Consider the following 18,351-nt stretch of genomic DNA (forward strand, 5'->3'; position numbering starts at 1 on the left):
CGCTAAATAGGTCAGCTCGCTCCTCGAAACCAGCCTGGGAAGGCGTCCGAGCTGGAGCCGAGCGCTAGCGGCGCTAACCCGGAGAGGGGCCGGGCTTCTTTGAGGCTCCCCTGAAGTTTGAGACGCACACGCGAGAGTTTCTCTGCTTGGGTGGTCTCTCTACTTTGGTGAGCTGTTGCTAAGCAGCTAATAATAGTCGTGTTTGCTGAGTAATTTTTGCCCTTCTGGAACCAATCAGAAGCGAGAAACCGCGGCCATCTGACAGAGCTGGAGGCGGGCTCTCGAGCCTTTTCTCTTTTTTTCCCCTCGGCCTTACCCCTCCTCCTCTGTCTCCGAATGGAGAGTGCTCTTTTTTCTCATCTATTCAATCTCAGAGATCGCCGTGTCCCGCGGCCTGAGCCACACCGCGCAGAGCCCGCAGAATGCGCCGAGCGCAGAGCGACCGAGCCCGCCGCCGCCGCCGCCGTTCGCCCAGAGAGCGCCGCCTCCGCCTCCGCCTCGCCTTCTGAGCCCAGAGCGTGTGGAGAGGGAACGCGGTGGATGCGGGAGTCGCAGGAGAGGAACCTCCGGATCGCGAAATGTTGGAATGGAAGGCGCACACTGTGACTCGCCGTCCCAAACAGGAGTATGAAGTGCTTTGTGGCTCCGGGAACGCCAAACGAGAAACCCCGCTTCCTTCGGATAGCCAGACGCGCTTACGGGGGGATATACTAACGTGGATAGCGAGAAGCCCAGCGCAGACCGTGCAACATGGCCTCGGCTGTTAATGTCTCCTCCGAGCAGGAAAACAGGGACCCCGATCGGCCGAGGGTAGCGCGGAGGAACAGGGGCAGCAGTCGCGCAGCCGCCTTGGATTTGGAGTACTTGCAGCGGCCGAGCTACTGCGATGCCGCGTTCGCGCTGGATCAGATCTCGGAGGTGCATTTGTTTGCCTGGCTCTGTGTTTTTTCATGTCTTTGCTGCGGAGACGGGTCGCTGGGGGACAGCCCTGAAAACTCACCCAACCTCGGTGAAGTCTCTGTGGGTGACGGTGTAGCGAGGGAGCCGACAGGGCAGCCCCACACCACCACCACCCCCCCTCTGAGATGAGGACGCCGAATAGCCGCTTATCCCCGCTGTTTTCGCTCCGTGGCGCCTCCGAACAGACGTTCATTCAGGTTTTCTACGAGCCCAACTGTCAGACAGGCGCGAGCTACACTCCGCTGCCCGTTAGCCCCACCTAGCAGCCCGTGTGCTGGTCAGCGCGAGACCACGCTAAACACACTCCACACACACATACACACACACACACACGCCTAGTCAAAGAAGCCCAGACGCTTTTTTTTCCGCGATAGTGTCTACGCGGGGAGTACTTTCCCCTCCCGTGAATCCACGCGGCTGCCCTCTTCCGTTCGCGGATATTGTCGAAACTCCCCCCGCGATGGCCGCTTCGCTTCCCCCTTACACGGCGTCGCGCGGCTCTATGGCAATGAGCGTAACCCACGTGCACCTCCGCCTTTACACGGTCCAGCTCGCAGCCAGCGCCGTTAACACGTACAGAGTGGCCGTAGAGAGGGGTGCCCAGACCGTGTGTGTGTGTGTGTGTGGGGCACAAGCCGCCCTCTCTCCCTCCACGCTGGAACACGAGAGCTGAGCCCGGCCCCCGTGTGTGGAGTCGGGCTCGCAGCTCCGAGCTCGCCGTAAACAAAACACGCGTTAAACAGCCTCAGCGGTTCGCTGGGCGCTCGGACCGCCAGTCCTGTCACCGCCGACCGAACCTCTCAGGTGTTTCACACTGATTTACAGCCACTGTCCAGTGAAATGGAGCATTAATGTTGTTTTCTTGTCTCGTCGCAGGGCAAGGCGACTGGAAGGAAAGCGCCGCTGTGGCTGAGGGCTCAGTTTCAGAGACTTTTCTTTAAACTTGGCTGCTACATACAAAAGAACTGCGGGAAGTTTTTGGTCGTGGGCCTTATAATATTCGGAGCTTTCGCCGTTGGTTTAAGGGCAGCTAATCTGGAGACGGACGTGGAGAAACTCTGGGTGGAAGGTAAGCGCTCCCCTCCTCTTTCACTCTGGTCTTTGCCCGGGTTGGTTTCAGCGCAGCGCCGCGCCGCGCCGCGCCAGCGGGCGCAGGGCTGGAGCCGTGGGTGGGATGGTGGTGAGGGTCCTAAGTCGTGCGCACTGTTTGTTGTGTAGGAGCGCTGGCGGAGCTCCAGGGGAAGCGTGGAAAAGCGCCCGCTTTGTTTTGGTCCGCGCACCGGCGCTTCGCCGTAAACCGCCGCGCTCGGGCGAGAGGGGTCGGTGGGCGCGCGAAGCCCGGCGGCGGCGTTTCCTCCACGGCTCCTCGGAAAGTCGCGATATCGCGTGTTTTTTTGTTTTTTTTAAGGGGAGAAAAGTTTGTCAAAGCCGCCATTTTGTGAGTGTGTGCGAGTGTGTGTGCGCCTCCAGCAGCGGAGTGTGTGTGAGCCGCGCTGCTCGCTGCCTGTGTGTGGTCCTGTTTTTTTGGACAGCTTTCAAACCTTTCCACAAAGATTTGTCTGAGGGTTGAAGGAGGAAGAGAGGAACGCGGGCTCAACGCGCAGCCCCCCCCCCGCCTCCCCGCCTCCCCTCACCCAGCAGAGAGAACGGTGTGAAGTGTGTGTGTGTGTGTGTGTGTGTTGTGAGGGGGCTTCGGGCCCCGTAGTGCGGGTGGTGGTGATTTCTTCGCGAGGGGAGGGGCGAGCTGCTCCTTTGATCCACATTCCAGCGTTTCTGAGAACTTTCAACAGCGCCGATCGGTCAAAACGTGGAAACGCATTTTCTGAAAACACCCCCGTTTTAGTGGGACTCACACTCTGCGTCCAAATCCGCGCAGTATCACACCAAAAACGTCCAAACACACTTCTCCATCTCCAGGGTACCTACTGTGTGTGTGTGTGTGTGTGTGTGTGTGTGTGTGTGTGTTAGGGCTGGGCGATAGGACCGTGTGTATATCGTTATCGTGATAAATGATGTAACATCATTTCTCAGCATATCGTGCACATTGTTAGTACCTGTAGAGCTCTGACCAGCGGCTTGTTTCATCCTGAGGATAGCCTGATTTCTTCCGTTTACGGCAACACGGAACACCAGATATTCAATAAAAATCGTTGTTTTTCGTGGTGTTTTTTAAAATAATGCTTCTTTTCTTCGTTTTACGCGGATCACGTCTGAATATCGTGTTGCGTGTAGTCATGGCAGTATGTTTTGGCCGTATCGCCCAGCTCTGCTGTATTCCATGGTTTTGAACCCAGTCGTCTCACACAGCGGTAAACAGTAGAGGTGTAAATAATATGAGGAGCGTGGGCCAAAACAGAATTCCAGGATTTTCCATGTACACATCTGTCAATGCCGATACGTAAGAATTTATAAAGTGTAGAAATTGGGACGACGTCTGTTTAGCAGGACTGCGCGATATGGAATCTGGGAATAATTTCGGATATGCTGACATTTTAGCCGGTCCGAATGCATGGCTGCACGAGTCACACACACACACACACACACAAAAATCAGTCTGGTTTAAGCGCGAGAAATTGTTTCCATTGTTTTGAAGTCTGTAAATGTGCACATATGAGGAAATACTGCTGTCGCTGGTGTACTGAGCGCGTGCAGTGGCTTTGCTCTAAGATGCGCTTTCAGCTGATGGGCGAGGGCTGCTGGACACACGCGCGCTGCCCCTCAGAGATCCAGGTTGGGAGATGCAAGAGCTGCCAGATGCAGGAACACTGAAATCTGTTTGGATGGAACTCCACAGCTGAGGGATAGATCAGCCCTGGCTGTCCAGGGTTTTGGGCTGGGAGACGTCGGCGCTGCGTCCATTAGGATGCATGTTTATGTTTCGTTTGGAACAGTCTCGCTGGCGACCTCCGAATGACCCTGCAACGGAGCTTTGTCTCGTACCTTCCCCTTAAGTTCAGGTTGAATGGGATTCAGTGTGATCTCATCTTGGCTTTCATCACTTGCCATTTAGGGCTGTGTGGTCCAAGAAATATAATTAGTTTGGTTGCTTTACAAATTTCACAGCTCAGATTGATGTGATTTGTGCCTTCGCGGTGTTATCGGCTCGTCCGCTCGTCCTCATCCACTCGCACCCTCTAAGAAGATCAGAGGAGCGTGTTTGTTGTTTGTTCCAGCTTCTGAGGTTGGCGTGAGCGGATGACAGGGATACCGTAGGCTGAAAGACAGGAGCAAATCGTGGACCACGTCCTGTAACCCCTTGTGATACATATGACGATTGCGCTGTTCTGCTTTGTGTTGGGAATGAGATTCATTGTGGAGATTGTTGGTGCATGGATTTTTACATACATCATCTAGAAAAATAGATTCCACATGCACGACTGCAAGATCTCCAGAAAGGAAGGTTTATTGGTGCGTCTCAAATGCACCAATGTTCAGTGTTCACGTAGACGTGTTATGAGCGTCTGTTAAAGCAGAATAACGATGTCTCCGACAGCATCGGCTTTTAAGAAGGCTGCACCTTTTGTTCGCAGCAGGAAGGCTTGTGAAGACTGTCTGAACCAGCTGATAGAGAACTTCAGAAAGATGGAAATCAGACATCGCCACCTGACATTTGGGGGTTTTTCTCTGCCTGATGAGCTTCTTTCATACGAGATGGAGTGGAAGTTGTTTTTGACTTTGCCGCATCACAAGGACTAGTTAACGCTTACGGAATTTTAAATGGAATAGCTGGATTAGACATCCTGAGTGCTCACATTCTTCAGATTGTCAGTTTTACAAGCTTGTAGAGTGATCCAACAATCCATAAATGTCATCCAGAGCTGGAAACAAGGATGTTGTGGAACAGTGGAGTTGTGGCAAACACTGGAGCTCAAGATTATATGAGCAGCAGCCATATTTGTGCTTTCCAAGTTTACAAAAACACAGGCTCGTTTTTTTTTTTGTTTTTTTTAAAGAAAAAACGGTGCCGTCTGAATTTAATTAAAACAGTTTTACATAAACATTTGCCTTCCTGTAGGCCACCCCCCCCCCTTGGTCAGTTGGTGGAAAGGAACTCCCCCTGCAGTGAAATCATTGAGATATTGAGGCTTGGGCTGTCCCATTCTCTTCTAAACGGGAGAGGGGGCCACGAGGCTGTGTCCCTCAGGGCCCGAGGTCGTCAAGTGGAGTCTCCACTATGTAGAAGCTAATCTGATACTGGCTGAAAGAGCCTGGTGCAGAGTGAGGGGTTCCAGCATAGGCCAGAGATGGATCGAGAGAAAACCATGAAGAAGAAACAAGCGCCATTATACAATATCTGCTTAATTGTTGAATGACCTTTATAATTAAGAGCAGCCAGCAAAGTATTAGATGTACCCAGCAGAGGGCAGTATGATTTTGTTAGTGATTATGATCAATATGACTGTCACAGATTTCAGAACCGACCACGGATTGCCCCGAGTCAGTGTGGTTTGGCTTTTAAACCTGGTGGGTTCCAGCAGGACTAAAAGCCCACCTCTTGCAGTCCTGCAACCTACTGCTCCTGTATTTGACAGGTGGCGAGGAGAGCATCCGCGAGCCTTTTCCGCTTCTCCATTCAAAACATGATGGCGAGTGATGGCTGGCTTGTTTTCCTGGTATTACTTGAGTGTTTGAAATATGATGCATATGGTTAAGAAAAAACATGTTCTCTTTTAATGTGGATGAAGCAGCCCAAGAATGCAGCCTCCCCATTCTGTGGCGAGGAGAGTGGGATCCGATTGAATTATCCCTGTTTTGATGTGCACGGGAAAGCTTCGCCACACATGGTTGAACTGGAAGAGAAGTATGCAGAGCCCTCGGGCCTTCAGGTCTTAAGCCCGGCAAGGAGGAAGTTGAGGAGGAGGCTGGAGCAGCCTGAAGCTGGGTGGCCCCCGACTTGGTGGGTTTGTGGGTGTATAGTCTGCTTATGTCCTTGACTCACCCGTTTGGCTGTGCTGACATTAAGCGCTGCTCTCTCTTTTGGAGTGGGTGGCGAAGGGTTCTTTGCGTAGTGAATGGTCTTCTCCAGGAATACACTCGATTCCTTAAACGGCAAGGTCTAATACAAAGGCCAGTTCAGTTCCTCAGTCTCAAAGTTACACATCAGTTTCATGGTAGTTGCAGAATAATTCATAGTAGATAACACGGATATAATTCATAGTAGATAACATAATTACACGGACAATAATCTCTATACTTGAGAAAGAGCGAGGGGTTATTTTTGGTGCTAAATCTGCTGCAAATAAGGGTCAACACTCTCTAAAACCCACCCCCTAATTCCATGTTCTTATTACCTATAGAGTAATCAATAACATTGTTGAGTGATTCCTGATATTGTCTGCAAATGTAGGACACGTCTATACTTACTGTAGTTGGTGCATTTTAGCCGTGCTAACTTAGGTTCTGCCCTGCGATGGACTGGCGACCTGTCCAGGGTGTATCCTGCCTTCCGCACCAAGACTGCTGGGATAGGCTCCAGCACCCCCCACCCCCCCGCGACCCTGACGGAGAAGCGGCTTAGAAAATGGATGGATATCTTAGGTTCATCAGTGGGCTAACGACAGGCCCGTTGTTTATCAGACGGTGTGGACGAGCGCATCGTCGCCCCTTACTTTGAGCTCCACATTCACTGGGCATTGGACTGGTTTAGAATTTTACACCCAGTTTGTCCTCACCCTATTAAGACTAGTCCAAACCACATTCATCCCAAAATTCTCCTGGTTGTCTCTGGTCTGCGAGATTTATGCTGATGTAGGTTCCCAATGACTTCAATTACGAGGCGGTTTTGTGTCAACAGGCTTTCTGTTCTTTTACTAGAGCTCTCTTCTGTGGTTCAAACCCATGCAACAGCTGTGGCACGGAGCTATAATGCTGAGAAACCGTAGTGTTTTTCTATGATTAATACATGAGTAATAAGCCTTGAATTACCAGTTTAATACAGTGCAATGTTGATAGTAGACTCAAGAGTTTGACCTGCAGCATTTATTGCCATCCCTCACCGGCATAGCAGACTGGTGTGGTCTCCACAGGTGATATTGTATTTGGTATTGGTTTGTTTTCATGACTTCCCTTCCAGCGTGTTTATTAAAGTTTTGCCCAAAAGTGGATGAAATAGTTTTAAAAAGATTCCAGTGTGGAAGACAGGGACAAATGTAGCAGTCCCCATTCACAACCGGCATCCTGACAAGCCTCCAAGTCCTGTGTTTATGTTCTGCATACCTCCGCCTGGTGTTATTCAAAAACCAGAGACACCAGAATGTCTCTCTCTCTCTCTCTCTCTCTCTCTCTCTCTCTCTCTCTCTCTCTCTCTCTCTCTCTCTCTCTCTCGCTCTCTCTCTCTCGCTCTCTCGCTCTCTCTCTTTCGTTCGCTCTCTCTCTCTCTCTCTCTCTCTCTCTCTCGCTCTCGCTCTCTCTTTCGCTCTCGCTCTCCTTCCCTCTCTCTCTCTCTCTCTCTCTCTCTCTCACCTACCCCTGCCTCCCACCTCCCCTTCTCCTCGCTTTTCTTCCGAAACGTTTCCCCACACTAAACACCCTCCCCCTATTCCCCTCCCCTTGTGCACCCTTCACCCCCCCTAAAACCCTCCTCCCACCCCTCCTCTCTTGGGAGTCCAGCCCTGGGATGCCAGATGTATTACAGAGTGAAGCACAGCAATGTAAACACTGTGTCTTGCCACGGATGCCGGGTGGTCCAGCCCTCCCCCTCTCCTCCCTCCTTCTCGTGGCGGTCAAGGGGCGGAGGGGTTAGGCAAGAGGGAGAGAGTGAGAGAGAGTGAGAGCATGAGCGAGAGGGGGAGGGTAGTGGAAGGAGCATACTAGCTATAGTGTTATGTGTTTTGGCTACATGGCTAGCTTTTCCAATCTGGTACTTGACTTAATACTTCACACCGTGCAGAATGGGTCAAGACGAGAAGATAGCGAGGCGGTGAAGTGGAACTAGTGGATGAAGACCCGTCTTAAGCATTCCATTCACGTGTTTTGATATTGTGCGTCCAGTGTGAACAGACGTGCAGTTCAGATGTTGATGTGGAACCATAAACCATGGAGCTCAGGAACTTTTTTTCATGAGCAAAACAGTTAACATTGTTGGTGAAAGTCGACCTCGTCTGACTTTGTGGTGCGTTTGTGACAATTGGTGTTTCTGTCTTGCTGAAAAGGAGCTGTTTAATCGTCAGGTTGCAGCTCGAATAATTAAGCAGCATAAGAAGATCTGAAGAAGATCTCTATGTGCCTATTGAGCTGAAACCTGGGCAACTCAGAGATTAAACAAAACAAAACAAAAAAAAATGATGTGTTCTGTTTGGGTTTTGTTTTGATGAAGTGGGTACGATGATAAGGTATTATGCAAATGAAGGGCTGATAGCTAATTACACTAAAGTATCTTACTTTTGTCAGTTCCAGGACGTTCGGATGCCTGCTGCTCCAAATGATATCTTATTTTGCTGGAACTCGCGGAGTGTTTGGGTAGGTGCACACTCGGAATCCTCAGTAGTTGGGGCACACACACATTCTCTCCCTACTTTTCTTTTTGGGATGCGGTGCGATCTGGTTCATTTGAATAGTTTTTTTCTTCAGGGTAAGGGACCTGAATGAAGCCAGCAACGTGGAAAAATCTGGCCATTCAGGCTGCTCTGAATGTACATCTCTGGATTGCAGTAAGCTTCATTTGTAGGCAGCGGACTGCTAAATACACCCATTTTTTTGGGCGCAGAGCTGGACAGGTGATTAGCATAATTAGGGGAGAGCAGGCCATACATATGGTAATGCAGTGTGGAGTAAATGGCAGCTGCGGTGTAAAATTTGTGTCAGGGGTCGAGCAGGCTGCTTGGGGGCATTGTGCCACAGCTGCGGGTCAGGAACTCTCTCTCTCTCTCTCTCTCTCTCTCTCTCTCTCTCTCTCTCTCGTTCTTACACTCTTTCACTCCCTCATTCGCTAATATCGCATCCCTTCCTTCCCCTCTTAGCATCAGAAAGCTGTGGTGTGTGGGCAGTGGGTACAGGACTTGGTATGCAAGGTTGGTTCGCTGTGAGCGCCACTTTCAATTGAATTGAAACTCTAATTACTCAGCATAACATTAGCAAGAGGTCTTTAGCACATGCTTATGGACACAAATAAAAAAAACTGGATTTCTCACAGTTAATTAGCTGTATTATAAAAGTTTTATTGGTCAGGAAGAAGTTTACTGAATGTTATCAACTTACTGTATACGCTTCAGTTATCTGTTTAATGTACCAAAAGCATTTAGTCATATTTTATTTTGCAGCATTATACTTGATTAACTTCATTGGGGATCAACGAACGTTGTTTAGGAGCTTGCTGTTATCGGGATCTGCTGAAAAATGGTGTTGGAAGTTAAGATGATTTAAGCCAGCTGCGTGAATGAAAACGAAGGTCCCAGAATAGGTTTTCTGCTCAGTGGCACTTTTGATTGCTTCACAAACAATCCACTTCATGGGGGGTTTCTGTACTAATTCCTAGAACTGCGCATCCCAACCAAGAACCATTCAGGAAGAGATGTAGTGTGGAAGCAGGTGCTGCGGCAGCGCCACGCAGAAATCAACCGTGTGCAGTGTAGTATTGGTTCGTGGAGTGGAGTGGGCCTGTTGGAGGGAGAGGGGAGTTGGTTCGCGGCACTCTGACCCCGCTCGGGGACTTCCGTGTGACCGCAGGGGGTCTCTCTGAGTTGGGGTCTAATCCAGCTAATCCCGCCCGCAACACAGTCATAAAAAGTGCTTCCCTGTGCCGCCACTGCCACACACACTCCCTCCCTGCCTCGGCAGCCCCCAGAAAGAAACCAAGCCACCTCAGCGCCAGGCAACCGGCAATCCAGAGCCTCCAGGCTACAGGATTGGCCAGAGCGGGCATAGTCACCAGGGCTGGGTGGAGGGAGGCGGAGGGGGAGTGGTGTGGAGCTATGATGTGATATAGTAGGGGGGGTTGTGGGGGCTTCCTTTTGTGAGGAGCCCCATGCACCCCTCATGGGCAGGCCAATCAAAAGCCACTCTGAAGCTCAATGGTGAGAATGGCTGTGCAAAGCTTGAAAAACCAGGGGGCGATGGCAGGCCCCTTCCAATCCGTGCTCCCCCATCGGTGAAAAGGGAGGTTCAGGGGTTAATGTTATGCAACAAAGTGAATGGGCCTGGTTCAGGCTCAAACACACACTGACATGCACACCCAGTTCACTTGCAGTTCTCCCTCTACTGCATTACTGAACGTGCACGTCTAAAACAGAACATTTTTATACCTGTATATGTTTATTTACATTTGTACATCAAATCTGATTTCACATTTCTCAGTATTTAGTGTGTCCACCCTTTGCCTTTATTGCAGCTTCCGTTCATTTCAAGGGACTTTTTTTCACTTGTTTTTCCACACTTCCAAAGTTCAGTCTTAGAAGTTGGTTGTATTTTCTGCCTCTCACAATCCAAATAATCCCAACACATTCAGTGATGTTGTATCTGGACACCAGCAGCCTCTTAGTTCAACTCGCATTTTATTAGTTGGCTCTATTTTCTTTTCTCACCAACAGCTTCTTGACAGCCGCACATCCTTTCTGACTAACTTCTGACAGTGCAAAGATGGACAGAAATGATGGATCTGAAGAAAGAATGGTGTTGATTTTCTTCTGTCTCTAAAAGATGAAAGTACTGTTTATATGATGGTGGTAGGTGTGGTGGTCTACCAGGTCTTGCATGGTTGGTAGTTGTCCCATTTTCTCTAGATCTCTATATATACTCATACCATGGATAACTGGCCATTTAGACCTTTTCCCAATATGACAGACAGACAGACAGTTAGAAAATAAAGCCTGGACAAAAGCTGTTTGATTATTTTGCTCCAGTTTTCTCCCAAGTTAGTCATAATCAGTTTCCAGTGCAGTAGGTTTGTGCCATATCACATGGCAGCACTGCTAGTGTGCCAGGACAAAGGCTCTCTGAAGGTGGCCACCAGATCTTTTTTGAAAGAGTTGGTGGCATTATCAAGTGCCTCAACACTCAAGTGACCAAGCAACTATGCAGACACCTGACCAACTCCGGGCAGGGTTGGGTATCATTTGAAACCTGCAGTTTCTGACAGCACTTCCCTGAAAATGGCCAAATGTTTTGAAAAATGATTATAGAGGGAAATAAAACAACAGCAGCTGGAGGAACATAAGGCATTATACATGTTTATTATCAACGCATAACAAAAATCTGAGGATTTAATCAGGACAAAACAGCAATCTTAGAAATGTAAACTTTGACTCGTCTTGTTCTGACATTAGCATCTTAAGAAATAATTTGCTTATGTAATGAAATCATAGCATTTCTTCCATGAACGTAATCAAATCAAATCAATTTTATTTGTAGCGCTTTTTCCAACGGATTTTGTCACAAAGCAGCTTTACATAATTCCAGAAAAGACAAAGTTTTAACAAGAAACTAAAAAATGTAAAAAACCCCCCCGGTGAGCAAGCCAGGGGCAACAGTGGCAAGGAAAATCTCCCTCAGAACTGAGGAAGAAACCTTGGGAGGAACCAGGCTCACCAGTGGGGACCCGTCCTCCTCTGGTCAAACTACCTACAGAGTTATTATATTACTAATATTAATAGCAGTAGTATTAGTAGTAGTAATAGCTGGGAGTCCATGAGAACATCAGCGTAGGGTGGGCAGCTCGTCCAAGGCAGGTGGTGGTAGCTGGGGCGTGGGCAGCTGGTCTGAAGTGGGCAGCACGAGTGCTCGGCAGTCGGTCGTCCTTCAGTGTCCAGCCGGACATGTGGGTGATTGTATACTCGGAAAGAAAGCAGGGAGAGGGAATTAGTTTTATTCTATCCGTTTGTACATAAACAGGGAATGTGAACATTTCCAGAGTGTGGCTAACGACTCCGGCAGATCTGACTATGACAGCTTAACTAACAGGAGAGAACCAGAAGGACACACAGACACGGCAGCACTCTGAAACAGTTCGGCATCCCTCCGCTCCACCGTCCACAAACCTGAGTGACCGCGTGCGAGCAGCGGGACGACAGCACCAGCGTCTCAGTTTACTATAATTTCCATGGAATTCCCTGGAAAGCAAACAAAAATGACATACATGCAGTGTTTCTTTTACAGTAAATCTGGAAATTGCTTTGCTGTGTTCTTCAGTTTTCCTCTGCACTGCCATTGTAAAGGGGCTTTACCCCTAAATAATGGCCTGACACTCTGATAACAAGATTGGTCTCATAGCTAAATGAGTTTTAGTAAAACTGACATTAACAGTGGCTGTGCTTAAGGATAAAATAGCCCTGGTGTCGCCCGACTGTATGTACTCCTTGGCCAACCCGGTCTCAAGCAGTCTGCCCTCAGGGTTATGCTGTGTTGTAATACGTGTTGTCATGCTAGATGTTGCGTGATATTGCTCGAGGACACCTTCATTCTGCTTTTCTGCTGCATTTTTTCTGCTGTATTCATCCTTCTCAGCTAGGCTAGTGTGTAGCTCACGGTATCACCACAGCATGGAGGTGTATGTGTGAACATGCACTGCACTGCCTGACACACAGAAATAACATCTGAAATGCATAAAATAATCTGCTTCTACTCCAGTTTAAGTTTTGGACTTGCATCAAATTTGTGAAGCTAGGGCTGCGCGATGATGTCAGAATCATATCGTTATCGGCCGATATTTCGATATTATCGATGTTTTTACTTAAAAACATTTTGGAGGTGTTTAGATTTGACTAATATTTCAAAATGACACTTGATGTAGAAGAAAGTTTAAGCAATGCTGGTCATCTCTAGGTGGATATGGTCTCAATATCCATTGTTTAAATGCTTGTGTATTGACATCAGTATTGGCATTGACATGCACTCACTGGAAAATGTGTTAGGTACACCTTGCTAGTAAAAGACTGGACCCCCTTTTGCCTTCAGAACCAGATTTTGGTTGATTATTTGAGTTCCTGCTGTCTTTCTATCATCTGGAACCAGTCTGCCCATTCTCCTCTGACCTCTCACACCAACAAGGCGTTTTCGTCCACACAACTGACCGCTCACTGGATCTTTCCTCTTTTTCGGACCGTTCTCCTAGAGATGGTTGAGCGTGAAAATCCCAGCAGATCAGCAGTTTCTGAAATACTCAGACCAGCCCGTCTGGCACCAACAACCACGCCACGTTCAAAGCCCCTTAAATCCCCTTTCTTCCCCGTTCTGATGCTCGGCCTGCACTTCAGCAAGTCGTCTTGACCACCTCTACAGGCCTAAATGCACTGAGTTGCAGCCATGTGATTGGCTGATCAGCTATTTGTGTTAACAAGCAATTGAACACAAAACCCTATATCGATGGCTACCTAAAGCTGCTGTGAAGTCATAATTGAGAGTCAGACCTACGTACCTACCTGGGTCATCTTGCCAAAACCAATACAGACATTTTTGAGACAGTGGTAGTTTTTGAAAGGATAGTATAATTTCTGATATACTGTGTAGAGAAATGAGGTTCGGGTTTGTTTTGTGTTCATAGCATTTGAATAGTTTTTTGTTGTGTGTTTGTGTTTAGAGTGAATACAGTCATATACTAAAGTTTGAATCAGATCCAAGTTTGACAAGTTTTGTTCATTTGCGTGAAAAAAAAGTTGCCCCCCCGCAACAGTAAGGGTCATTTTAAAGATGACCTTTGCTTCCATTGGTCTTCCATAAGCCTGCTTAATTGACAGAATGAGATTTAACAGAACAGGATTCGTATCTCTTCTTTAAAAATAGACAAAGGAGTGAAGAAATTCTGTTCCCTGTTCCGTCTGATCTTTGCTTCCTCTCTCTTTCTCGTTCTCGTTTTTGCTGCGACGGCGCAGGGGTGTTAATTTCACACCTGAGGCTCGGCCGTTTTGACCCCAGACTCTGCGCCCCTCCAGACGAGTATAGAATTCTCCTGGGTTCCAGCCATAATGTGACGTTTCCTGTAATACGGACCTCATCCCTGTAAATTGAGTGATGTGCATTGTTGTGGGCCCTTCCTGTTTCCTGGGTAAATCTTGGCCAACATCTGAGGAGCCTTTCACCGTTTGAAGGCTACTCAGCTCACATTCATCCAGTGAGGAGATCTCTGCTGTACGTTCATGGCTTTCTTGTTGACATCTAAAGCCGTTTCTTCTCCAAAAATCTGTTGGTGTTCCCTGGGCCTCTAAATAGGGAACATGCTAAGCCATTTTAAGATGTAATGGACCTGGCCCCAATATCCATGTTGAAGCCGAGTTCGGGCTTGGTCAAAGCTGCTATTAATGATGGATATTATAAACATGCCCCTAAAACAAGATCAGATGTGAGCGTGTTTTGGGCCTAGGAAGAAAGACTTCACTGCATTGTCCTAATGCTTGTAGACATTTTCCTCCCGCTAGTCTTTCTTCACTGACTGGGTGGTCTGGCCTCAGAGAAACACATGGTTATTTTCATGTTTAATTCACTCACAATGGCTTCAAAAAGCACAACTTATGTCTCTCTTGTGAAATGAAAGCCATTGTTAAATTGAATTAAAGTTTATAAATTGTAGCGTATTCTTTCCAGCCCGCCCAAAAAATCCCGAAGTGAAGCAGGTTGATCTGAAAACATTTTGTACTCCCGTTTCTTCTATCAAGGTCCATGAAGCATGTCGAAGATGTCAGGATGTTTATCCACTATAAAGATAAAAACACAAAACACAAGCTTGCCTTTTGCCATAAATTGCTGTTGTGAAACATGTTAATGGTTAAAATGGCACAGCATAGTCGACATATAAAAGATATACACTATATTTCCAAAAGTGTTCGCTCGCCTTCGCACGCATATGAACTTGAGTGACATCCCGTTCTTAATCCATAGGGTTTAATATGATGTCGGCCCACCCTTTGCAGCTATAACAGCTTCAACCCTTATGACAAGGCTTTCCACAAGGGCTAGGAGTGTGTTTATGGGAATTTTTGACCGTTCCTCCAGAAGCGCGTTTGTGAGGTCAGACGCTGATGTTGGACGAGAAGGCCTGGCTCACAGTCTCCGCTCTAATTCATCCCAAAGGTGTTCTATGGGGTTGAGGTCAGGACTCTGTGCAGGCCAGTCAAGTTCTTCCACACCAAACTGGCTCATCCACGTCTTTATGGACCTGCTTTGTGCACTGGTGCGCAGTCATGTTGGAACAGGAAGGGGCCGTCCCCAAACTGTTCCCACAAAGTTGGGAGCCTGAAATTTGGTGTTGGTTGAAACTTGGTGCTGAAGCTTTAAGAGTTCCTTTCACTGGAACTAAGTGGCCGAGCCCAACTCCTGAAAAACAGCCCCACACCATGATCCCCCCTCCACCAAACTTTACACTCGGCACAATGCAGTCAGACAAGTACCGTCTCCTGGCAACCGCCAAACCCAAACTGGTCCATCAGATTGCCAGACAGAGAAGCGTGATTGGTCACTCCAGAGAACACGTCTCCACTGCTCTAGTCCAGTAGTGGAGCTTTACACCACTGCATTCCACGCTTTGCACTGCGCTTGGTGATGTAAGGCTTGGATGCAGCTGCTCAGCCATGGAAACCCATTCCATGAAGCTCTCTACGCTGTTCTTGAGCTGATCTGAAGGCCACATGAAGTTTGGAGGTCTGTAGTGATTGACTCTGCAGAAAGTTGGTGACCTCTGCGCAGTGCGCACTATGCCCCTCAGCATCCGCTGACCCCGCTCTGTCATTTTACGTGGCCGACCACTTCGTGGCTGAGTTGCTGTCGTTCCCAATCGCTTCCACTTTGTTATAATCCCACTGACAGTGGACTGTGGAATATTTAGTAGTGAGGAAATTTCACGACTGGACTTGCTGCACAGGTGGCGTCCGATCACGGTACCACGCTGGAATTCTCTGAGCTCCTGAGAGCGACCCATTCTTTCACTAATGTCTGTAGAAGCAGTCTGCAGGCCTAGGGGCTCGGCTTTATACACCTGTGACCATGGAAGTGACTGGAACACCTGAGTTCAATGATTTGGATGAGTGAGTGAAGACTTTTGGCAAAATAGTGTATATTTATTATTTTGATATTAGAGAGAATCAGTCTTATTCTCTACCAATTGAATAATCTTAGTGCAGAGCAAACCTGAAGGAATTTGCATGAATCAGCAAGCATGAATAGTTCCGAACAATTTTGCTTAGCGCTAGGAGCGATTTTAGTGGTAACACACTTTCCTTACAACATCTTTTGTACAAAATCCAGCAAAATTGCCCTCATAGATATAATTTCTAGTCTTTGTGATGTCAAGTTGATTCATCCTTTTCCAAAACCATTTAAAGTAATTTAGCTGTGATAGGTTTGAGTAAGTAAGTAACTGTGGGTAGGTCTGCTGCAGCATCATACCATACAGATTTCACAATGTAGTATGTTTTATGTTTGTTTTTTTATGCACCACAATATAATATAATACATTTTCAATACAGAAGTTAAAAACAGATGGCATCATTCATTTTGCTTGACTTTTTTTGGTCCGTGAGATTCCCAAAATAAGACAGCACGGGGTGTTGAATGCATAATTAACTTAAAGAAGCAGTTTTCCTAAAAGACAAATAAACAGCACACACCCACATTGTGTGGTATTGTTAGCTGTGCATTGTTTCTGTGGGGTAGATTGATAGTCTACTTTTAGATGCACATCTTGAGTGAAGTGATTCAGTTAAAAAAGGCTAATTCCAAAGCTTGGAACTTGGTATTGGTATCGCAAAATTCTCAGTATATTAGTTTGAGTATATTGGGAATATATTTTTATTCTTACTTTCATGTTCATCTCCATTAGAGATATCATGAAGCATGGAAACCGGTTCAATTCGTGTCAGTATGTCCAGTATCGTAAATAGCACGAAGTCTAGCTGTATTGTTGTCTCGCCGTCCCAATATCCACAGAAATGAATATCATTTGTAACACCCCTTCAGGATGTCAATTCAAATAAATATCAGTCAGAGTTTTTAGAATCGGTAATGGATCTGCCGTATTTGATTACAGTGAATTGGCCCGGTTTCTGGTGTGATTGCTCTGCGGTGAGTAACTGGGACGCCCGTGTGAGCCATATTGCCAGCTTCTCTGAGGTCCTTGATCCTGGAAATGGAGAAGTTTTATTTTCTCTGTGGGGAGGTAGAGAGAGCATGAAGAATCGACAGCTTTGAGAGGCAGACTTGGACCGCGTTCAGCAGGACTCTTTGAAAGGCGGCTTTTGTAGCAGTGTGGGCTGCGCATTCGTGTACCAGTCTTAGGTGTGCCACATGAGGACTTCTCTGCCCAAGCCTAATTAAGCATCTCACATACACATGCATGCGCGCACACACACACACACACACACACTCAGACATACACACACACAGACATACACATGCATATGCATACACATAGGCTCAGTTCCACTGATTACACTCATCAATCATGTGTGTCTGTTTGAGATCTGGCTACCTGTGTATGTGTGTGTGTGTGTGTGTGTGTGTGTGTGTGTGAAGCTTTTAAAAGTCAGGCTGTATGTTCCGTTTGCCCTGGAATAGTTTGTGCTTGTACTTGCGATGCACCAAAATGAATATTTTCTGAAACCTAGAAGCTCGAATAGCTCAATCAATAACTTCATGCTAGGAATCGACTTTCCTTTCTGCTTCTGTTGTTCTGCTCTTATTCTGCATCCCATCTGTAGTGGAGATGCTGTAGTACATGATACCCTCCTTTCATACTTATGAACAGGTGTAAACAGTGATTACTTAACTCCTGTTCCTTGTGCAAACTGTGAAATAGTTTCACACGCCGGTCATTTCGACTCTTGTTCTGCCGCTGCCCGGTCGGTTTAAACTCCGGCCTGCGGCTTTTCTAGCTGAGGAGTGGAGAGCAGGAGAGTGAAAGGAGCAAACAGCGTCTTTATCACTTGTTTTCACTAGTCTGAGATTTTTTGACACTTCTTTGTAGACTTAATTTTTTTTCACCTTTCTCTTTCAGCTAAAAACCGAAAGTGGCATCTGCAGCTGTTTTCGGCCAAAGATGCCAGCGGCTGAAATGTCAGCGCATCGTTAATCGGAGAGTGACGTGTCTTTTTATTTTGCCCGTCTGTGTGGCTTTATAAACCTTTGTAATATGTTCCATGTTAACAAAATCGATCCACAGAATATTTAATATTTAAATATATTTAGTTAATGATGTGGCCTTGAACCTTTGCAATACTGATATGTTGAAGGGCTCCAACATGCAAATGAGCTCTCCAGCCACAAAATTTTCGCTGTGTGCCGTGAGCATTGTTGAGCGTCGGAGATGGGTTTTTATGGGTGTTGGGATGAATCAGGGCAACTGCGTATTTCAACATAACAATTTGCTGAGAAGTAATGCAGGAGCTATACGTCACAGCAATTGTTCATCTGTGTGTTTTTGATGCGTTGTGAGGCAAATCTTAATGGCAGTATACAGTCATGTAATTACAGCCT

At 47.3% G+C, this 18,351-nt stretch overlaps 1 protein-coding gene across 3 annotated transcripts in view; it reads left to right on the top strand.

Moving 5' to 3' along the window:
• Positions 1–212: 212 nt before the first annotated feature.
• Positions 213–18,351, top strand: part of ptch1 (patched 1) — a 65,611-nt gene continuing 47,472 nt past the window's right edge. For 2 of the 3 annotated variants that reach the window (XR_005129819.1, XM_017714775.2), the window contains exons 1-2: positions 213–918; positions 1,837–2,029. Coding sequence is in view for 2 of the 3 variants with exons in the window: in XM_017714775.2 (XP_017570264.1) it covers positions 751–918; positions 1,837–2,029 (361 nt within the window). In the remaining variant the exon portion in view is untranslated. The remainder of the gene's footprint in view (positions 919–1,836; positions 2,030–18,351) is intronic. The other variant, XM_017714774.2, reaches the window with a different exon arrangement.

Source organism: Pygocentrus nattereri, chromosome 28, assembly GCF_015220715.1.
Source record: "Pygocentrus nattereri isolate fPygNat1 chromosome 28, fPygNat1.pri, whole genome shotgun sequence".
NCBI lineage: Eukaryota > Metazoa > Chordata > Actinopteri > Characiformes > Serrasalmidae > Pygocentrus > Pygocentrus nattereri.